At 37.7% G+C, this 24,465-nt stretch overlaps 1 protein-coding gene across 4 annotated transcripts in view; it reads right to left on the bottom strand.

The window, feature by feature from the left end:
* The window catches only part of ZFX (zinc finger protein X-linked), a 55,654-nt gene that overhangs the window by 17,389 nt on the left and 13,800 nt on the right, over window positions 1–24,465 (bottom strand). For all 4 annotated transcript variants that reach the window (XM_075539651.1, XM_075539652.1, XM_075539648.1 and 1 more), the window contains exons 2-3: window positions 13,713–13,801; window positions 12,278–12,847 (exon numbers count right to left, since the gene is read on the bottom strand). In XM_075539651.1, coding sequence (XP_075395766.1) covers window positions 12,278–12,847; window positions 13,713–13,773 — 631 coding nt within the window. In that variant the 5' untranslated portion in view covers window positions 13,774–13,801. The remainder of the gene's footprint in view (window positions 1–12,277; window positions 12,848–13,712; window positions 13,802–24,465) is intronic.

The raw sequence follows: 24,465 nt of genomic DNA, 5'->3' as shown, positions 1-24,465 counted from the left end.
ACAAAAGTTCTCCAAGGCAAGATACATTCCCTCTCACTCTTTTTTTCTCTCTCTCCTGTCTACTCCCCAGTATCTCACAAAATAATCATGGGCAAGCTGATCATGTTGGCTAAAGCAGGTAAACAGTAAGAACTAGTCACAAGGACATTCTACAGCTTGGATTGCTTATGTTTTCAATATATAGACCTTTGAATCAAGCTTTTATCTTTTGTGCGTGTTGTGGTGGTGGTAGGGTAGTACCAAGAGCCCTGGTGGTGCAGTGATTAAGCACTTAGCTAACTGAAAGGTTGGTGATTCTCAGCCCACCAGTCACTCTGCAGAAGAAAGCCGTGGCACTCTGCTCCCATACAGATTGGCAGTTTGGGAAACCAGGGAGAGTTCTACTCTGTCCTACAGCGTTGCTATGAGTCAGAATCGACACAACAGTAATGGGTGTTAAGTTTTGATTTGGGGTAATACCTAAAACATTATTTAAGTGCTTTATTCCTTTTAAGCCTAACCTAAATAAATTTCACAGTGCCTACAATACAGAAACAATATTTTGGACTGAGAAACAGAAAAATATCGTTTTACATTTTATCAGAACAAGCTTTAAGAGATGTTTGGTACAATGTCCTTAGTCTAGAAAACACTCCCATTTCAGAAATATTCCCATAGGAATATGTATTTTTTAAATTCTGATTTTTTATGATGAGCTTTCATCAAGCGATTTAAAAGCAAAACATAAAAATAAAGGTAAGATACATACACATCCACTAACTAGCCTATAGAATGGTTTACCATCTCCTCTTCTGTGCTAATGAATCGATAAATAAAACATTAGATTAAATTGATCCTCAGAAATTGTGCATGAAATATAGGGTTTGGACTTCATTTGTCATTCGCTCACTAAAGGTAGCAGTTCGAAACCACAACCTGCTCCCAGGAGAAAGAGAAGGCAGTCTTGTCTGTTCCAGTAAAGATTTATAACCTGGGGAACCCACGGTAGAAGTTCTACTCTACGTAGTGGGTGGCTATGGGACAGAATTGGCTCAAGTCAATGACTGAATTTGCTGGTTTGTTTACTATGACCAAAGTCATGATTAGTTAAAAAGGATCCCCTAGATCAACTGGTTGAATACCTAGACGGCCAGGGTCACCATGCCAACCTTTATAGGGGGTACCATTTATATTATAGTTGTACTAGTCTACTGCACTACCATGTAGAAACCTTGTAGAAAGAAATATTATTGTCTCCATGCTCAAATTTGCTCCACCTCTGGTAATGGTTTTGCCACCTGCCCAGCTGGCAGAAACGGAGTGTTATCTTTAATCTGAACTTGAACCCATTCTACTTCCCAAATATGTCGTGAATCAGTTTCTGCCAAACTACTGATAGGATCTGATTTCAATCAGCTCTCGCTTACCTGGACTACTACAATAAACTCCCAAAGTGTTCTTTTTGTTTCTGTTATTTTTTACCTTGGCCATCCTCAACGCTATCTTTCTCATTACTAATTAGGGAAATGCAAACCAAGATCACAATGAGACATCACCTCACCTCTGCTACACTGGCAATGATCATAAAAATATAAACTAGGTATTGGTGAGGAGGTGGAGAACTGGAACCCTTTTCCATTGCTGGTGGGGGTAGAGTATGTACAGTCACAGTAGACATGGTTTGGCAGCTGTGTTCCTTAAAAAGACAAGTGTGGAACCCAGCAATCCCAATGGTAGGTCCATAACCAAACTAAATGAAAGCAGGAATTCAAAGAGAAGCCAGTTCACCAAGATCCACTACAGCACTATGTACAACAGCCAAATGGGAGAAACTACCTCAATGCCCATCAATAAATGAATGGTTACACAAACAGAAACATGATACACACACACAATGGATTATTACTCAGTCATACAGAAAAATTAAGTCTTCAAACATGCTGCAACATGGAGGAACCCTGAAAACATTCTGCCGACAAAGGACTACTGTATGATTTCATTTATCTCTGAAATAAACAAATACTGTATATACTCATGTATAAGCCAAGTTTTTTTTCAACACATTTTTAAGGCAGTTTTTGTGGTAAAATTAGGTGCCTCGTCTGATATTCAGGCTGGCTTATACTCACGTATATACTGTATATAGAATCCAAAGTTTGTTGGTGCTTACCAGGAGTGGTAAGAGTGGGGAAAAGGAGCTAAGAGTATGGTAATGGGGAAAAAATATAGCAATAATGGTTGTATAAGAACATCACCAGATTCGACTGGAAAACACTCGTAAAGGTCAACAAACAGACTTTGAACTATTTATAGGCTTTTCTATTTTGTCAGTGGCTTTCTTTTTGCTATTGTTATTTTGTTGTTCTTATTGTTTTACTGGTTTTGACTTCCTTTATTTTATTTGGCTTTGCCTGGTTTTTGCACTTATTAAAGTATCTGCATGTCTATCTAGATAAGATAGGCGGGATAAATAATATGGAGTTGAAAACAACTGGACCAATGGTTCTGGGGGGGTGGAATATGGGAAAAGGGGAGGTAGGAGAAATGAAAGGTGGGGGAAACCAACCCAGGGACACAGGAACACATGAACTAAAATCAATGGAAAGAAGGTTGCAGGATGCCTAGTGGGGCTTAATTAAGGGCAATGTAGCAGTGAAGAATTACTAAACCTGAATGAAGGCCAAACATGGTGGTGGGACAAAAGGAGTAAAAGGAAATACAAGTAAGAACCAGGAGGCAACAGACATTTATAGAAGCCTAAATGCAGGCATGTACATGTGTAAACACATATATAACGAGGGGAATAGAACTATGTACTCATATCTGTATGTTAAAAATTAAGGTGGCAGATGGACATTGGGCCTTGACACAAGGACTCAAGTACTCCCTTAACATAAGAGCATTTTGATCTAACAATCCACCATTCTGCGATGCTCACCTTCCTGACATGATCGCTGAAGACAAAAATGGGTGCATAAGCAAATGTGGTGAAGAAAGCTGATGGTGCCCGGCTATCAAAAGATATAGCGTCTTGGGGTTTTAAAAGCTTTAAGACAAACAAGCGACCATCTAGCTCAGAAGCAACAAAGCCCACATGGACGAAGCACACCAGTCTGTGTGATCCCGAGGTGTCAAAGGGATCATGTATCAGGCATCAAAGAACAAAAAATCACATCATTGTGAATGAGAGGGAGTGCAGATTGGGGACCCAAAACTCATCTGTAGGCAACTGGACATCCCCTTACAGAAGGGAAATGGGGAGGAGATGAGCCAGTCAGGGTGTAGTATTGCAACGATGAAGCATAAAACTTTCCTCTAGTTCTTAAATGCTTCCTCCCCCACACTATCATTATCCCAATTTTACCTTACAAATCCGGCTAGACCAGGGGATGTACACTGGTACACATAGGAACTGGAAACACAGGGAATCCATGACAGATGATTCCTTCATGACCAGTGGTGAGAGTGGTAATACCGTGAGGTTGGAGGGAAGGTGGGATAGAAAGGGGGAACAGATTACTAGGATCTACATAAAACCTCCTCCCTGGGGGGCAGACAACAGAAAAATGGGTAAAGGGAGACGTCGGACAGTGACAAAATAATACTAATTTATAAATTAACAAGGGTTCATGAAGGAAGGGGGAGTAGGGAAGGAGGGGAAAAATGAGGAGCTGATACCAAGGGCTCAAGTAGAAAACAAATGTTTTGAGAATGATGAGGGCAACAAATGTACAAATGTGCTTGACACAATGGCTGTCTGGATTGTGATGAGTTGTACAAGCCCCCAATAAAATGATTTTTTTTGAAAAAATGTAGAGAAAAATAAATTTTAAGTTCTAGACTTAAATGATTTGCTATAATTTCTTCATCTATTTTATAACTACTTAAGATAACCGGAAAGATATTTAGCTATAATTTGCAATAAAAATGAAGCTTCCTATATATTGACATTAGAATAGAGACCATCTGGCCAGGTGTTTCGTCACTGGTAGGAGAAAGTCTGAGAGCCAGATTACAGCTGTTTCCTTTAATGTGAACTATAAACATGCTACCCAAACACCCTTGTTTTCCATAAGAAATCATATCATCATCCCTTATTTATTTCAATAAACCTTTTACCAAAATATCAGCATTTTTGCCTGGACTATGAAATGATAGGAAACTGGAAGAAAAAGTGAAATCAGGAATCATCACAACTATGATATATCCATATTATCCAAGAAGCCTGTGCATAGTAGGCAACAATGCAGTCCTATTGAGTTCTGCAGTGGGAAGGAGTTGATATTCACTGGGGAAGACAAGTCATGGGAAAGAACGCTAATGTGTACTTAGTAGCCAACACTGACAAGATACTATTCTATGAGCAGCACATGTTTTAAGTCACTTAAATCTTCCAACGAGCCCCATAAGGCAGAGAATAACTGAAACAGAGAAGTTGAATAATTTGCTCAAGGGTACATGGGCATCCTGGCCCCAGAGCCTTTGCTGTTAACCACTACGCATCACAGCTTCCTGGGAACACGAAGTCAAGCCACCACTGGTACCTGAAAGCAGAATGACAAATTTATGGACTTCTGACAGGCTACATCATCCTCTCTTCTTGCAAGGCTGTTTCCATGGGAACTAGAACAGAAAAATCATCAAGGACAAAAAAGAAGCTAGGGCTAGCTACTGTTTACAGTCCTGTGGGAAAATAGGAACAGACTCTTCTTGTGACCCTGCAGCAAATCGGTCATTCTATGCAAACAGGTCTAAAAAGGGCAAGAGAAAAACCAAGTGAAAACAGAAGAGAACAGGAGAGGAGGAAAGAGCCTCAAAGTTAAAAACCAGCAGAGAGCAAAGGAGCATGAAGAAACACTCTAAAATTGACTGTAGATATTCTTTCATCTCCCCCACCATCACTGAAATACAATCTACTCCTTGCCGCCCTCCAATATAGCATGTGGCCATATTCAACACAGAAATGAAGCAGCCATCTGAATCAAGGATGTGCACCCAGTAGACAGATAATAAATGCTTACCTAGTAAAAAAAATTACTAGTTATAATTAAGCCAGAGAGACAAAGCAAGTACTCTGAGGGGACTGTCAAATTTAAAAAATATTTTACAGCTTAGAAAGAGTCGTGCCTAAAGTAGATACAACCTCAGTATTTCCCATTTCCACAGGGCTTCAAAAGCTGATTTCAAAGTGCAAACACATACTCTGAAACTACAGAAACATAGTTCAAAGAAATTCAAGATCTAAATAAATGGGCCCTGTTCATGGATTTGAAGACTTAATATTTGTTAAGATTGCAGTCCTCCCCAAATGGATCTACACATTCGACCAAATACTAGCTGGCTTCTTTGTAGAAATTGTTAAGCTCATCCTCTAGAAACTCAAAGAACTTTAAATAGCCAAAACAATCTTGAACAGAGTGGGAAGACTCACACTTGCCAATTTCAAAAGTAGCTACAGAGCAATAGTAACCAAGACAACGTGGTATTGGCATTAAGGGGGTAGATATGTACACACACAGATCAATGGAACTAAATAGGGAGTTCAAATATAAACACATCCATTTATGGTCACTTAATTTTTGACAACGATGTCAAGACTATTCAGTCAAAGAGAACAGCCTTTTTAGAAGCTGGGACAACTAAGTATCAATATGCAAGAAAAGTTAAGACCCCTACCTTACGCCATATGAAAAAGACATTAAAAATTGATTAAAAAAATCTAAATTGAAGAACTAAAACTATAAACTTTTGGGAGACAAATGTAAATTTTTATAACCTCCGATTAGGCACTAGATCTTAAATATAATACCAATAGCATAAGGAGCAAAGGAAAATATGGACAAACTGGAGCTCATTGACATTAAAATCAGATCTTACAATAATGGACAAGTATCTAGGCTAAATAACTCTTTTAAATCAATAATTTTAAAAATTAAAAACCCAATTTAAAATAAGGACAAAGTACAAATAGACATTTCTCTAAAGATACATAAATAGCCAATAAGGATATGAAAAGAAATTCAACATCATAAGCCATCGAAGAAATTCAAATCAAAATCACAGTGAGAATGTTACCCCTTCAAACTCACTAAGATAGCTCAAATAAAAAAGACTGCTGATAATACCAAGTGCTGGCAAGGATGTGGAAAAGAGAACAACTTTCATTCCAATGCTTGTGGGACTATAAAATGGTAATGGTGGTGGGGGTGGGGTGGGGAAAAAAAGGTAATGGTACAGCTGCTCTGGAAAATAGTCTACCAGTTGCCAAACGGTTAAGCACAGATTTACCATATAACAAAATCCCATGCCTAGGTATAAACCCAGGAAAAACTAAAACAAATACTCATACAAAAACTGTACCTAATTGTTCACAGCGGTATTATTCATAATAGCCAAGAGGTTGAGAAACCCAAATAGGTGTCAAATGATGAGTATACCTGTTTAAAAAATGTGGTACATGCATATAATGGACTATAATTCGGTAATTAAAGCCTACAGAGTACTGATGCATGCTAAAATATGCATGAACCTCGAAAATATTATGCTAAAGGAAAGAAGCCAGGCACAAAAGATCACATATTCTATTACATTCATGTGAAATGTCCAGAATAGGCACATCTAGAGCTAAAGATGTACAGTACAGTACAGTACAGTGGAGATTGAGTGGACTGGTAGCTAAAGGGTAGGAGATTTCATTTTGGGATGGTGAAAAATGTTTGAAAACTGTGGTGACAGCTGTATAATCACTGAATTGCACACTCGAAGTGGGTGGATCGTATAGGATGTGAATTATAATTCAATGTTACTACCCTCTAACAAGTTTGTTTCAATACTTAAATTGACTCTGAGATCAAAAAGAAACATCTTACTCCTCCTCATCTTGTACTTTACTAATTAAAAGATATGGAGATGCCAGCAAGGGATGAAGGGTGATAGCCCATTGATGTGAATTTAATTGCCAGAGGCACCCATAGGATACTTTCTATGCTGCAATTTTTCTAAATCAGTGCCTGATTCATCACTAGATCTCCAACTTCCTCTAGTGCACATACTGATGTTTGGCAAAATGGCCTCATGACTATCGATTTGCAAAGGGAAACTCCAGGAGACCGAAGATGGCTGCAAAGAGATTACAAAAAGCCTGGCAGTTGTCTCAGATTAGGGAAGAGCCAAGAACCAACTTGATTGACAAGTGGATGACTCAAACATTCCATGTCTCAGAGAACCAGAAACCATTTTAAGTGCCAACAAACAATACTACTGTATCTGGCCTGACTGAAATCAAGTAAACACCAACAGTAAATGGCAAAGAAGAAATGCAACCTTAATGCATTGGATTAGACATGGTGACCAAAGAATTTCTGCTACCACATTCATAGATTTACTCCACAAACCCTTCATATCTAAAAGCCACAGTGTTTGAAGAAGATGTTGCTCTGAGTTGCCAATGAATTGATTCCACCTAATGATGGTGACCCTACGTGTGCAGAGAACTGTTACTACCAGGATCATCTTTCAAGGAGTTTCTGGGTGAATTTGCACCACCAACCTTTCAGCTAGCACTTGAGTGCTTAACCGTTTGTGCCACCCAGGACTCCCATTGGAGGAGATATATAAGTGGGTAAGATAAAGCACACACATCCTGTTCTCCAGAACAATCGTTACATCTAGATGGCAAAAACTAGATAAAGCAGTCACCTGACAAGGGGCATTTGTGTCCATATACTACTCTGACACTACAGTCAAACCTGCGAAAGCTGGAAGCCGTGTGAGGCAGAAGAGAAAGAAAGCTCCCTAAGTGTTTATGAGGTAGGATTCTTTGTAGAGACTGATAGAAAAGTCCTAAGAAGGCGGCACCCTGTCAAAGGCAGCAAACTTGCAAGACCCAGAAAAACAAGGCAGTCCCATCGAGTTCTGGCTGTGTAAATGGAGGAGGGCTGTTTCTTTGCCATCATTTAAAACAAGACCTTCAAGCAAAGAACTCTTTGATGGACACTAAGCACTCTAAAAGGCATTCATTAAGGCGCTTAGATCCAATGACTTACTGACATTTTTAAAGAGAAGCGAATATTTTGACATCAACTCATATTCTTCTTTGACCTAAGAAGTCTCAATAAAAGTCCTAGACATTAAGAGAGACTACCATTTCTCATCCTATCAGGAAAAGCATTACAGTTGACTGTTAATAAAGGCATCTCCGCATTCTCCCTCTCTGATGAAACGTTATACTTACCACAGACCTTTGTCAACCCTAAACTTCTGAATCAATACGGGTTTCAGGTTACAAGAGAGCCTAAAAGCAGGATCTTTTTTACTAGGAGGTAGAAACAAGAGAGACTCATTTATACCACAGCATTCAATTAGCTTGATTACAAAGCCAAAAGTAAATGAACATTTTCACCATGATAATTACTTTGAAGGGAAGAGGCATGAACATGGTGTGCAGGAGAGAAACAGGAACTCAGAAATGACTACATAAAACAGACAAAAATCACTAACCTTAAACTCAATCCAACAATTTCATTATGGTTGTGGTAGTTACAGAATCTGTTTTCAATGTGAGACTTAAGAATGGAAGGGTGCAGTTTGGCCTGTCAAACAGATCGCAGCTTGACCACCTCATTTGTAGGCCCTAAGGAGATAACTAACTCGCTGGAGGCGGGACACACGCTCACTCCCAGTGAGACATTAATACTGAGAAGACACATGGAGCTACGCTAGAACCCTGGAGCTGAAGGAGCCACATGGAGACCCCTGCCAGCGCAAAGATGCTTCTACCGCCACTGGATCCACAAGACTTTCCACTTAATGGCCTGTGATCTTCCTGCATTCAGTATTATGGCCTAGTATTGGACATATGGGCTAATATTAGACTTATGGACTTGATCTGGACTGGGCTGGGATGTTTTCCTAATGTACTCTTTATATAAAGCTCATTCCTATACATGAGTGTCTATGAATTTGTTTTTCTATTCTACCTGTACTAACACAATAGTAAAGGAGAATAAGGTAGGTAACGTAAGCACACGTCCATTTGTGTTTTAGTATGTTTACATTCTTTTAGTTTGGACATGACAGCTTATTTTAAAAGGAGAGGAATAAATTATCATCGATCATCATCGTTAATATTCTACAATGACAGAAGTACCCCTGCGGGTTCTGAGACTAAATCTTTGGGGAAGTTAAAAGCCTTGTCTTTCTCCTGTGATGGCAATGAGTTTGAGTTTTGAATTTTGAATGATGGCAATATGTCCATCTGTATTTATTTATTTGGAAATATAAAAATTTATATATACTAGCAGAAACTCAGTAAGATTTTAAGTGAAAACTTTGTAAATTGTGGTTTGAGTAATGTAATACAACAATTTGTCACACAACATCAACTGTTACTAAAGCAATTTTCTCCATTTTTAAAATGATTCCCTTGGAGGGCTGAACTTCCTAAAAGTAATAAAAGCAAGAGAAGGTATGCAGCTAAATGTCAAGGCAATGCCACGCTCTTGGCTCTGAAGCAAATAAATTTAGGAAAGCAGAAGGGGTAGAGAACAGAAAGAGGGGTCAAGGAGAAACAGGAATGATTTATTGTACCAGACCCTCTTCCCCTCATAAATTATTAGGCATTTATCTACTTTCCCTAGCCTTGCCCCTAGGTCACCTGGTCTTACAACAGAACATCTGGCAGTAGTATTTTAAAATAGCATTTCAGCAAAATAGTTCCCAACATTCAAACACTCATCTTTCCTGGCTCTCTAATTTTACCAATAGGTGCCACATCCCTAACTGTCTTGCTCAGAGACGTACTCTTCTCTGAGACTCCCCTAACAGCCCTCCCACATCTGCTATGGACCCCAGTCCCTTTTTCTTGACTAACCCCGCTCTTCAGGCTCTTTCTGTCCAATGGTGTCTTTCCTCTCCCTATAGGCTTATAAATATGCTGAGCACACTTCCACCATCCAGTCAACCATCAAATGCTATACTCTCTTGGCCTCTTCCATCCTGTCATTGACAAAAACGGGAATTTATTTCCACAAACCACTTCACCCTACTCCACTTCTATTGGCTTCTCAAACCATTCCAGCATTATCTCTTCTACCTACTCTCCACATCCATGCTTTACGAACTCTTCTAATGAAGATATTAATAACCTCATTGTGCAATAAAAATGCATACTCCCTCCCCAGTGACTGGTTACTTTCAAGAAACTTACTGTATCTTTCACAATGTTAAAAACACCCTCTACACCTTTTTTTCTTCTGATTTTCATGGCTTTTCTGTTCTGCTTACTTCTTAAAAGTGCTGAAGGGATCCATGCTTGACATTCTTTTATTATGCTACAAACACTCTTTGGGGGGCCACCATCTGTTCCACTTAAAATACGATCTATATTCTATTGTCTAAACGTCTTCTTCCAGCTGTCTAGAAAAACCATCTACTAGGATCATCCCTAGCACACAATTTCTACAAGTCCTAAATTATTTTCTTTCCCACCAAATCTACTTCCCTCCTCCCTCTTCTTAGTTAATAGCATGGCTAGCGACCCAACCTCCCAAAGTAGAAACCTTAGTATCCTTGAATCATCTGCCTCTCTCATATCATCATCTCTATTCTGTCACTAAATCTTGTCCATTTTACTTCATAATCTCCTTTAAACCCAGCTTTTCTCTTTGTTCCCATTACTGTTAGTATATCTAGTATCTTTATCTCATAGAGGACCCATTATCAACCACCTCTCTGCCACGATTTTCTCCATATTGACTCCATATTACTAAAATAACTATAAAAAAATAAAACAACTATCTTCCAAAAATAAATTCCAAATTAAAATGAGATCTCCTATTTTCCCCTACCAGACTGACAAAAACTAAAAAGGAAAATAAAAACCATTTTGGTTAAGAGTATAGAGAAATAGCAGTTCTCTACTTGGTGAATGGAATTAGGCAAAATATCGGGACAATATAAGCCACAATATGTCTCCCTTTGATCCAGCAATTCCATTTCTAGAATTTTTTTTTTATTCTAAGAAATTAAACCAGAAGTGAAAAAAGATAAACAAGTCAATCCTGAAATTCCTATTACTCCCAGCAAAGTCTAGGCCCTTTTACACAGCTATATGATTTGCCTGGAATGTCTCACTCATGCCCACACCCTTCATCTTAGAAGACCAGAACTCATTCTTGAGTTGAAAGGTAAACCACTCCATTTCCCCCTGCCTCCACAGTTTACTCACACTTCCCTATCACATTGCAACCTTTCTTTCCCACTGTAGCTTGTAAAGACTTCAGGGACAGTGATTTTATGTATTTTGCTTAGCACACGTCCACATCTACACTACATACAGCAATGTCTGACATTTGGTAGGGATTCAGCAAATAGGTGCTGAATGAAAGTGCCATCTTCCTCTTTATGGGACATTGTCTCTACCTTCTAAAATGTCCAGTTTTAAAAGGCTATTTCCTAAAATGCTGGCTTCCTATACATGTTACATGAAATATTTGCAAGTCACTTGTGAGTATTCATTTATTTGTAGTTTAGTTCCCAAAGATGTAAGAATCCCCATACTAGGTCAGAGCTATAGTCTGTTCCACTTAGAATTTTAACCCTCAAAAGTGGTACCAAGAAATACATTTTAAGAAGCCTGCTGTCCTCCCAGATGTTGAGCTAAACATTTGTAGATAATATTGTACACTCATATATAAGAATTTAAGCAGTTAGACCATTCATTCTATTTTCCAAGTTGAATCAAGTTCCAAGAGGGTTCTAAATTCTAAATGAAGGCTGGCAACAGTCTAATCACAAGCTCCAGGATTAGAGAGTTCATTTTTATTCCTGTCAGTCATTACCTTTCTAGAATGAAAAAAAAGCTTTCTATTCTACCCTTACACAGAATCAAATCTTGACTCTGCACCATTTCACTTTTCTGAATTTTGAGTTATCTTACAGCAGGGGTCCTCAAACCTTTTAAACAGGGGGCCAGTTCACTGTCCCTCAGACCCGTTCGAGGGCTGGACTACAGTTTTTTTTAAAAAAAACTATGACCAAATTCCTATGCACATTGCACATATCTTATTTTGAAGTAAAAAACAAAATGGGGCAAAAACACCCGGCAGGCCTAATGTGGCCCGTGGGCCATAGTTTGAGGAAGCCTGTCTTACAGAATCGAAACTGAAATGTAGATAAGTGTACGAGATTCACTTTAATTACATAAAAGTTTAAGTCAAGAAAACTTCACCCTCGATGTAAATGAGACATGGTAGACTTCAAAAACACATCTGTCAAATCACTTTACCCCCAAACTTACAGGAAATCATAAGGTAGTCCTCACAGTTGCTTTTGTCATCATCTTGCTGGTCTACAGGGAGCCCATTGGCATCAATGACTGCTTCAGAGGCACAGTCTGCTACCAATACTTCTTCTGAGACTACGTCGGTTGTCAGTGGATCAGTGATGATTTCTGCTTCCACTACATTATCATGAACCACATGTTCAACATGTCCAACATCAGGCACATGTATAGATTCACTTGTCAAGACATGTTCTGGCATAGATATTGAGGCTGAAGTAATGTCCGAAGCTAAAACATCATCTGGGACTGTGCAATGTGTTAAAGAAACTTCTTCGGTTACATCTGAGTCCAGCACTTGTTCCGGAATGATGACAGTTTCAGATACACCTGTTTCTTCCATGATGTCTTGGCATTGAACATCTTCTATAACAACGTCCTCAATAACATCTTGGATTACAACTGAGTCTGGGTCATCAGGAACAAAGTTATGCACAGTTATGTCTGAATCCACAACATCTGAAACAAAAACAGTTTCTTGTACTTCCACAACAATTTGATCACCATCCATGTGTGCAGCATCAGCTCCTGGAAAAAAAAATTTTTTAATGACAAATTCAAGTAAGCACGTATGACAATCTAAGTAATATAAATGACATATTTAATTTCTACATGGAACAGAAGAGCAACTTATAGACTAAAGAATTAAAGATTCTAAGCACACTAAACAAACTAATATGCTTAGGTGCTTAAGGGATGGTTATTATTACTAAAAAAAAACTTCAGGAGGGCAAATGTACCACTTTGCCTCATTTTCTCTCATCAACTCTTATCTTTCTTTTTTAAATTTCTCACATGGGGGTGTGTGTGTGTGTGTGTGGTGGTGGTGGTGGTAGATTTTTCTTTTTCTTTTCTCCCTTTATGTTTGGATGCGTTATGCCACCAATATCTTCTGTCTATGACTATGTATATTTAGAAATTATCCTCAGAATAAGGGACTTAACCCAAGGTACATCCTCAGAATATAAGAAACTTATAATTATCGTCTACTCTGCAGTTAAGGATTTAAAGTAGAGGTTGATCCAATACAGGTTATCACAGACTTAAGAGTGAGATGAGAGCAGGAAGTAGAATGAAGAGGCACAGATATAAACAAGGCACATTTTCAAAGTGAAAACTAATCAGACTTTGTGGTATAGATGGGCAAAGATAAACACTAAGGTTTGATACTGCTGCTTTTACTGACAGAACATGAGAGCTCGTTCTGAGGGACTCAAATTTTGAAAAGGAGAAATATAATATACTCTTTAACATTTGTAGAATCTATCACAGGGATAACAAGACACTTAAGTGTGAATATAAATGTGAGAGTCCAGCAATTAATTAATCCTCTTGATAACCAACCCTTATTAGGTAGTTAGGAAGTAGAACACCCCCAAGTAGTTCTTTTTACCTGTTGTGTCAAAAAATGAGTTTGGCCCTTGTGGTTGCAATTCAAGTCCATCTTTATCCATGGCCTTCAATTCTCATCAGTCACAGCTCCTAAATCAGAGAAAAAATAAAATATTAATTTTTAATATTATGCATTACACATGTCATCATGTTTTTATCTCTGAAACTCTCAAATTATGAGACAGATGCAAAATAAAATAAAAGGGAAAAAATAAAATAAAAGGGAAATTAATTTCCAATGATACACAGGCACATTTAATACTGGATAGAGTCCTCCTGGAGTAGTGGTTATGTAACCATAATGTTGGCAGTTTGAAACCACCAGCAGCTCTGCAAGAGAAAGATGAGGCTTTCTACTTCTGTGAAGAATTAGTCTTGAGAACCCACAAGGGCAATTCTACCCTGTTCTACGGGGGTGCTATGAGTTGGAATCAACTCAATGGCAATGAGGTTTTTTTAAATTTTTATAATAACATTATTTATATAACATCATTGACAGAACTTGATGGCTGAACAGGAAGGTCAGCCGTTTGAACACACCAGCAACTCCACAGGGGAAAAAAAGACCTGGTGATCAACACACAAAAATTACATAAAAAAATACAAGCCCATTGCTACCAAGTCTAATTTTGACCCCCAGTTATCCTTTAGGATACAGTAGAAATGACCCATAGGGTTTCTCCCAGGCTATAAACCTTTCTTTACATAAAGAGATTGACACATTCTCTCCCACAGAAAAAATAATGGGTCTGAGCCACTGACTTTTTCAGTTAGCAGTAGAGCACTTCACCATTGAGCCCCTACTGCTCCTTTGTATATAAAGAATATAGCCGTAGGAACCCTAAGGGGGGTAGTTCTAGGGGGTAGTTCTATTTTGTCCTAATAAGGTGAGTGAGTTAGTCAGCTCGACAGCATATAATAAACAAGATGCTTGAGATCCATGTTTGGTTTTCAATCAATGGAGGCTTGGGTACTATTACTGTTACGATGGTGAGCAAGTACCAGTGAATCTTCCAGTATAAAATAGATTAGAAAGAAAAGCTTGGCAATCTATTTCCAAAATTAGCCAGTGAACAGCACCCTGCAGATCACAATGGACCCATCCACAACCAATCATGAGGGTGGCACAGTTCCATTGTGTGTAGTTTACCTGAGTTGGGGACCAGATTTTTATGGCAGTGAACAACATATAAGAAAGCAAGGCAGATCAACCAAGTAAACGTTGACTTTTTTATATTTAAGTATTGCTACATATAGTAAAATGAACACATCTTGTTGAATTTTGATATATACATAAACCTATATTACCGCTACCCTGACAAGATATAGAACAGGTCCAGTACCCTACATAGTACACCTATCTCCTCTCAGTCCACACGTCCCATACCCCATAAAGGTAACCAGTTTTGTTAAGTTTCAACTTAAACACAGAGTAGTTTGCTAGGTAAAATTTCTGTATTGTTTTTATGTTCTCTAAATTTAACATAATCTGCTCGATTCCAGCCAATAAATTAAGTAATGATACAAATTAAAAGTGCATAGCTATAGTAAACACTTGGGATTTCTGCCTAACTTACCATGACCTCTCTTAGCTGATTATCTTATCTAGAGGAATAAACTCCCACACTGTATTTACGTTCTCTAGGCCACAGTTGATTGGCACACGCTATAAAATAGTAAAAGGTCATGTGAGAGAACCATAAAATCAAAGTCCTATCCCTGAGAATCTTAAATTATAAGCCAGAGTCCATCAGGCTCTTCACAAATCAAAATACGTATGATTTGTTACATGGAAAATCAATTTGCCTGGTAAACTTTCAATCAAATCACAGTCAGTCAGGCTCAGGGAGGGAGGAAGCGGGTGAACAGGGTCAATTACGTAACATGGTTCATAAAGATAATGTTTTATATCCCTAGCTTGGTGAGCAGTGTCTGGGGTCTTAAAAGCTTGCAAGCAGCCATCAAGATATAGCTATTGATCTCTTATGTGCCTGGAGCAAAAAAAAAAAAAAGGAAACCCAAGGCTCAAAGAAGCAACTAAGCTATAATAGTCTACACCAACCACTACAACAGAACTAGGTGGTAGCGGGCTATCTCGACCAACTGCTCCAGCGGGGATCACTGAGAAGGTCCTGGATAGAGTGGGAAAAAAATGTGGACCCAAACTAAAATTCCTAAAAAGAGACACACTTACTGGACTGTTTTAATGAAGACTATTTTCCAACTTTGGCTTAGACAAGAAGAAGATTTACAAATAAAAAAAAATAAAAGGAACCTGATAGAGTGGAAGGAAGGACAAACTTATTACAATAACGTGTTAGCTCCTGGTTTTAGTCTTTCCTGAGCTCCAGCTATCTTCCTGCTTCTGTTTTTTGTAAGCCATCCCAATGACCTTAACTCTGTCTACTTTAGCAGAAAATGTTAAAAATAAAAAAAAGGAAAAAGAAAGAAGAAAAAAACTTTAATGAATTAACAGGCAGACTAGTTAAAGACCATTTCAAAAGAGCAGACATCAGGGACTGTAGTTTGCTCATGTTGCAAGCATTGCATAAGTCTTCTAATTGGTTTCCCTATCTCTACTTTCTCACTTTCTAATCCACCTTAAATGGGGCTGTTAGAAGAATCTTTTATCTTCATCATATTTAGCTGATGATATAAGTGCAGCATGCTTATTAAAATAACAAATAACAGAAATAAGAGTCATTTTTCTAAATCATAATTTAGATGTCATTCTTCAGCTCAAAAAAGTTGCCTTTTGAATAAAGTTGAAACTCCTCAGTCTACAATCCTTCAAGATCTGGCCCCAAATAACCTTGCCATAATTATTTCTCTTAACTTTCCTTTAAGCAATCCCTCCACCACCACACATGCATGGGTACACACGTCAGTCAAAGAGAAACACCCAGATGCCCCTTTAAGACCCCGACTCTACATCTGGCTCAGGGGTTCATCTACCTGAAATACTTTACTCCTATAACCTCTAATGTATGCCCCCTAATCCCCTTCCCTACACCAAGGGGAAAGGCTAGAAATAATCTCTCCTTCCTTTGCATTTCTATTGCACTTTTCTCTTACCGCTTGTTGGCAGTATTCTAAACTACATACAACGGGGCTTCAAAACGCTCATGGAAAACTTCCACTATCTTTTGATTAACATTTTCCCAAGAATTTTGAAATCCCCTCATACTTCAAAAAGGACATCATGTAATGTAAGATATGGAAAAAGTAATCTATAACTTATCAAGGGCTCGTGAGGGAGGGCAGGTGGGGGAAGGAGGGGGAAGAAATGGGGAGCTGATATCAGGGGCTCAAGTGGGCATCATGTATTTTAAGTTGCCTCAAATTAGAGAGTATGACAGCAGCAAGATTAATAAACAAAAAAATGTTGTCAATCTTGAAAACATGGAAAGTGTACATGCACAGAAGATGCCCTCTCATTACCCACAGTCCCCTCTGAATTATAGAATTCTTTTCCCCCTTTAAAAGAGCAACTAATAAAACAAAAAATAAATATACATTACTCCTCTAAGCACAATGAAAGTCTACTATATGAAATTAAGCCAATTAAGAAAGCAATGCATGTGATTTGTTGTGGGATTTAAGGGCCACTCCAATTTCCCTACACAAATCCAACTCCATCACCTCTAATGAAAAGTTCAACCTACAAAACAGTAATTTTGCTTTCCTTGGCTTTTCTTTTACTGTTGGACAAGTAACCCAATCTTTTCAATTTAGAAATTCTCTCCTTTAAGTAATACCCTGGTTCTCTTTTCACTCTCCTAGCTGGCTTGTCTGGTTCCTAACTCTATAGTCTTGTCCAAGATGATGTACAGGGCTTCTTCTCCTTCCTGTCTATTCTCAGGGTTTCAATGCCTATGTGTATAAAGTTAACTCCCAAATTGGCCGGCATAGAGCCTCACATTTCCACCACAGTCTTGTGGATAAAGCCCAGCTTTCTCCTGACTTGATTATTCCTCTGGCATTTCCTTTTTGTTGCCAGGTTTTGTCAAGTCCTTCTCCACAGTTGATTAAGGCTGGGGTGCAGAAAACAGCCTCTCAGCTGGCCTTGCTCCTTACTGCCACTCTCGCAACAAATGGCTATGAAGCCTAATATCAGGAAGATCTGGTGCTAAGTACAGAGACCTGGTTGCAGTGGCAACTGATGCGTCCTCCTCACACACTACTTGCTGCAGGGAGCGTCCCTGCTCTGTAACTTTAACAGGTCTCCCATTCAGGATGCTCCAGACGGCCTCTTTTGTTTATAAAGCTTATAAAGTTTTTCCCTAGAAGACATTCTAGACTACATGGAGGGTGCCTATTTGCCTTATTTTGACTTGGATGAGCAATAAATGTTTAACAAGTAATTAATTATTTTGACTAGTTATTCCCCCCCTCCCCTTTTTTTGGTCATTTTAAAATAGGTTTTTTTTTTTTTAAAGTTTTACTTTCTGCTCCCAAAGCAGAGATCGGGACACCTCATTCTATTAATCTCTCTGGGATTCGAAAAGCTAATTTCTCTAACAATCAGAGTGACACCAAGTTCCTAGAAGGCCTGTGCTCAGAAAAAGGTCTCGGGATGGCAGTAGAGTTAGGATGGAATAGGAACATGGAAATCTACTCTGATGTTTTCACTGACTTTGTTGATGGGCTTTTCCATCAGGAAGCAAACCCAAGACACATCTTAGATTCAGGGAAACAGAAGTCTAACATTTTGGGTAAACAAATATACTGGACACACTTCTGGGTCCCCACATAGTCCCTTTCCAGTTGTAAGCATGATCATCCTGAAGATAAAGGGTTGGGAGAAACTCGGGAAATTCACAAAACTTTCTTCCATCCTTTAAAAGTAATCAACGAAAATAGCGTTCAATATCAGTGGTAATGAATTTATTTCTTTTTACATCTCCTTGATGCCTAAAAACCTTCATGGTCCCCTCATAGATAAGTTTCAATGACAAGTTGCTTGGACCAGGCGGCTTCAAAAAGTTGTTGAAAAAAACCTCCATTATCTTTTCATTCCATTCTTCCATGGATTTTTTTGAAGTCCCCCTCACCCAGAAATTCAACCTTGTTTTTTGCCCTTACTACGGATACAAAAATTATTTTTCTGTTTTTGGTCTCCTAAATACTTGACAATAAAGCTTTTTAGTTTTCTGAGTTGGCCCTAGGTTACTACACTCAGAGCACCATTTCACTAGCAGAGTACATAGAGGGATGGAAATGTTTGACCCGCAGGAAAGACAAACAGAAGTAAATCTGTCTATAACAGAATTTTTCTTAGGGAGAAATTGTAGCTGGGGAAACTTTATGTTTAAATCAGATTATCTTTTCTCTTCCCATTCCCCCCACCCTCCATGTTATTCTGGCCACCCTCTTTCCAGCTATCTAGCTTTCAAAGCTGAAGTCATATTTCACATGTCTTTCCACGGATGCCTTTAAATTAAATCAAATTTGGGTCAAAGTCAGTCACTCTAGTTCAGAGGTTCCCAAATGTTTTAAAGCCTACCACTCCCTTTTCAGAAAAAAGCAAGCAAACCACAAAACACCAACTCAGCACCTTCCTAGCCATTAAAAACGTTTCTACTATAGCTCATAATCCAGGATAAAAATATAGGTATCTGCTTTTGCAGCCCCCCGGGATTGTTCCAGTTTCCTGCTTCCGTTTTATTTATTTAGCATTACAATTCATTCTTTGTACATAGGGTTGCAGTGAGTCTGAGGCAATGTGGCAGTACTTAACTACCAGCACCACTCCAACAGGCCCGCATTATCTCACCACCTAGGCCAGTGGGCCCTCTCAGTACAAAGTCTTGGTTGGGCCTTTCTCAAATTCAGGGAAACAGTCTTCTGGTTTTTCTTTATGTTCTTCCATTTTATCCATTCTTATTAGAACTTCTATTACAGGATATAACATATAGCTTTCACATCACTCTAATTTTTGCACCCATACTTGTCATTGTCTACTACATCCCAAGAGAATCCCCGACTTTTTTTTTAACATGTTCACTAATTTGACCTTTACCTCATCTACTGAATTTTTATTTAGAAGGTATTATAATGCCAAAATTACATTAGTTTCTTTTTCACAGAAATGTCTGTTTTCTTTTTGGAGAGGACATGGCTATGTATATATTGTCCATTATTTCTGAAGATTTCATTTCTTTTGTGAATTATATGAAACTGTTTCCTCTGGTGTTTGATTATTTCAAACTTCTGGCTTTCCTCAAAAGCAGGAATCTTCTAGTTTATCTGTTCCTATCTATAGACAAGGGTCTAGCTAATAGTTACAGTCTGATACCTAGGATTTACTTCTTCGATCCAGTGAGAATTAGTTTGGGAGATTCTCCAGCAGGGAATATAAATTCTAACCACAGGAGCCGTTTAGACTGCCTCCATAGAGGAGAAAGTAACCAGGTAACAAATAGGCTTCCTTTAATGGTGGACTAGTATCTAGTCTTCCAGGTGCTGGATGGTCCCCTATTCTTCAAGACAGCTCCAAGCCACCCCCCACACTGGCGTTTCCGATGCCCAAATTTGCAATTCAGATAGATGAATTTTTGGCATTATCCCAGCACAAGACCTATAAACCAGTTGTCACTGAGACCCCAACATTTGAGACCTCATACATTTCTGAGGTTTTTTGAACAGTTACGAACTTTCAGAAATAGATTACCAGGCCTTTCTTCTGAGGCACCTATGGGCAAATTCAAGCTACCAACCTTTTGGTTAGTAGTCGACTGCTTATCCATTTGTGCCACTCAGAGACTCCTAGAGACATCTATACTCCTAGGTTAACAACGTGGCTTTCCATAGCTTTATCTGGCTGTGCCCAGAACTAGTTCACTCCCCAAGAACCTCCTGGCTTCTCTCATTGGGGAATCTTGCAGAATTCTTAATATAGTTGACCCTTCCAACTTTCTGAATGGGGCCACAAAGTCAATAACCTTTCTTGGATTTTGCCATTAACTGATCCTCGTTTACTTTCTTCAATCAGGAATTCATTGTACTCTGTACTGAGAGACTACAACTACCCAGATTTTCTTGCTTCTTTGGATTTCTTTTGATATTTCTTGCTCAATATGATTTACAAAGGAAGCAAGGTTATACTGAATTTGATGTCATCAATGTTTATGTACCAAATGAAAAAGCATGGAAATATGTAAAAACAAGCAAAAAAAGAAAACACAAAGATATACATTTTTAAAAACCATCAAAAATGAATGGTTACAACTCTATCCACACTTGACAGATCAAATACACACAAAAAATAAGAAAAGATATGAATAATTAGTAACATGAATCTGACAGCTTTAATTCAAACTTCAATTATTTTCACACAATCCTGATCATAAAGGGGAAGAGAAAATGTCTGAAAGTTATAAAATGTCAGAGCCTTGTTCTCCTTTGGCTTGTCTAACTTAGAACCTTTGTACTTTGCTCAAAAATTTCAATGCCAAGTTTTTGTTATAGTTTTTTCCTGAAGCCATTTTGAACCTATCTGCAATGTCAAGGTTTCGCTTATTTAAAGTCTAAGAGTTCAAACTTTCACAATCTTATTAAAAGTTAGCCCTAATATGACAAGTAATCTTAAAACTTTACTTTTCAAAAGCCCCTATTTATACTCAGATTAAAGGTTGCCAAAATATAGTCTCAATTAAATTACATTACCAATACTAAGCACGAAACTGTTTTAAAAGTTATTTTTAAGATTGTAGCTGGGTATTCAGAAATGCATTCACTTTCTAATCTGTTTCCAGATATGAAAAGAAACAAAGCCTCTTCAATGAAATATTGACTTCCACAGTGGTTAAGTATTTGACTGTTAACCAGAAGGTCGGGGGTTCAGACCCACTAGGTCTTTAAAGGAAGACCTTTAAAGAGATGGACTGACAAAGTGGCTCCAACAATGGGCTCAAACCTAGGAACAACTGTGAGGATGGTGCAGCACTGAGTGGTGTTACATTTTTTTGTACATAGAGTCACTATGAGTTGGAACCAACATCCTGTAGCTGACTTTAGATTTTCTACATATATAATCATGTTTGTAACATTTATATGTTCCTTTTAAATCCTCAAACCTTCCCATTCATTTCTTACCGAAGGAGCCCTGTTGGCACAATGGCTAAAGTGTTCTGCTGCTAACTGGAAGAGGTCAGCGGCTCAAAGCCACATGCTGTCCTGTGGGGAAAAAGAGTCTAGGAAGTCTTTACAGGCCAGTTCGACTTGGTCCTATAGGATCGCCCTACCGACTGCACTACTGACTGGAAGTGAAGAAGGAGCATGTCCTCCTCCTGGTGTCAGAGAAAAACTCAGGATAGTGCCATTATGCTTGTCATCAATACTCTTACATTCCACTTTATTCCTAGGTTCCTGAGAGATTCTTTTTAAATTCATGAATTACCATTACCAAATGTTATCAAATTATTTTTCTGTATTTCCTGAGGTGGTCAAACTTTTATCTTTATTCTTCTAACAGTAAATTATAATGCTTTTCCAGATGCTAAATCCACCTGGGCTTATTCCTGGAATAAACTTAACTTGGTTGTGATGGATTACTTTTTTCCATATGAGATTTCGTTCAGATTTTTTTCAACTATATTCACAAAAGTTCTTTCTTGTACAGTTCTTCTTAGATTTCTAGGTATTAGTTATGCTAGCTTCAGAAAACAAGCTTAGACACAATCCACCTTTTTCTATACTCTGGCAGAGTTAGCGTAAGATTGATTGGTGTTAATTCTTCCTTAAACGTTTGAAAGAATTCATCTCTGAAGCGATTTAGGCCTGGAATATTCTTTCCGGGAAAGGTTCTAATTATGGATCCCAAGTTCTTCAAAACATATGGAACTAATCAATTTTTTTTATTTCTTCTTGTTCTCTTTTGGCAAGTTGTCTTTGTTTAGGAACCTCTGTTTCATCTAAGTTGTCAAGCATATTGGCATAACATTGTTCATAATATCTTATTATGCCTTCAATGTCTGAAACATTAAGCTACTGAGAGCAGTAATTTGTACCATTTCATTTTTTTGTTTGTAGAATCACGGATTTTTCATATTATTGCTTTTACTGACTTCTGAATCCTTTTATGTCCTCCCTTCTACTTTCTTTGGGTTTAATTTAATCTTTTGTCTAATATATTGCGATGGATGTTTAACTTATTGATATTCAGTCTTTTCTAATTTTATGTACTAAATGCTGTAAATTTTCTCTCTAGACACGGCTTCAGCTAAATCCCACATATTTTGGTATGCTATAATCATTATCACTTGACAAAATACCTTCTGACTATTTCTAATTTTATCATTGACCCATTTAGGAGGACATAGCTTATAATCTATAAATTTGGGGGCTTCTGGTTCTTTTGGGTTTCTTACCACTAAATTTCACTGTTATCAGAGAAAACATTCCTTAACTATTTTACAATTTGAAATTTATTAAGCCTGGTTTTATGGCTCATAACATGATCTATTGTGTTAAAAGTTCTAAATGCACTTGCCGAGGTTAGGGTGGGGTGGGAGTACAAAACATTCAATGCAATGTTCTTTTATGTCAATTAAATCAAGTTATTTACACTTGCTTAAATCTTCATTATCCTTACTGGTTTTTTAATTTATATTCACACATCTTAATGTTTTGAAGCTATGTTACTAGATGTATACTTACTTAGAATTTCTATATATCCTTAAATTGACTGTTTTCATAATTAAACACCCTTCTAGTTATACATATTATTGTAAAGTCTATTTTGCCTCATATCAACATATTTACAGCAGGACATTTTTGGTTAATGTTTGCATGGTATGTCTTTTTCCCCCATCCTTTTACTTTAAACCTTTCTATATAGTCTTTAATCAAGGTATAGGCCAATATACCATGAAATTTCCATCTACTTTTTAGTCTATCTTTAAATAGGCTTTCTCCACATTAAATCTCCCCAGAAGGCAGAACTCCCGTGTTCTAACATTGTCCTTTCATGTCAATGTTATATTTTAACTTTTATTTACCATGGTTTCCTCTAACATTTTAAACTTTTACTTTCATTCTCATCATCTTAAGCAATGGTTAGACACCATATTTTCCTCATTGTTCCCTTCCTGCCCATCTCTTTATTATCTGCTTTAGAGAATGTCAAATTCTTTTTTTTCCCCCTTTCTTCTTGGCCACGAATGAGTTTAGAAAGAAATACTGATTATCTTTTACTACATCAAACAAAGTAAGCATATTTAAATCTAAATGTAATCACTGAATGAAAGTGAATAGGACAACTAATTTAGGAACCTTTATTTTTTTAAAGTGGGGAGATAATGGCAAATTAATAAAACAGAAAGCAGGAAAAGAGAAACAAGCCAATTTTATGGCAAATAGAAAACATAAGATATAATTATAGTAAAAAAAATCCAAACTGGTTTTCTATAAATGATAAGAGTACAAGGAGCTGCTAAATTATAATGTCTTGGTAGTTTTTCAAAAGATGTACTGCTTACAAAAGAAATAATACCTATAAACTTTTACACAGAAAAGTTAAGAAAATGAGTCAGGCAAATGTGAACAACAAAGATGTATAGTTATATTTATATCACACAAAATAGATTTTATAAGACTATTAAAGGATGAATTACATAATTTAATGATAAAAGGAAAAATTTGCCAGTAAGATGTAATAGTCTTGAACCTGCTATATACTTGACAGTACAATGTATACAAGTGTATCTCTGGAAAGGTGGATAAACAAGAAAATCTTATAAAATTACAACACC

Source organism: Tenrec ecaudatus, chromosome X, assembly GCF_050624435.1.
Source record: "Tenrec ecaudatus isolate mTenEca1 chromosome X, mTenEca1.hap1, whole genome shotgun sequence".
In the NCBI taxonomy this organism is placed as follows: Eukaryota; Metazoa; Chordata; class Mammalia; order Afrosoricida; family Tenrecidae; genus Tenrec; species Tenrec ecaudatus.
This window is presented reverse-complemented; position numbering and strand designations above follow the sequence as displayed.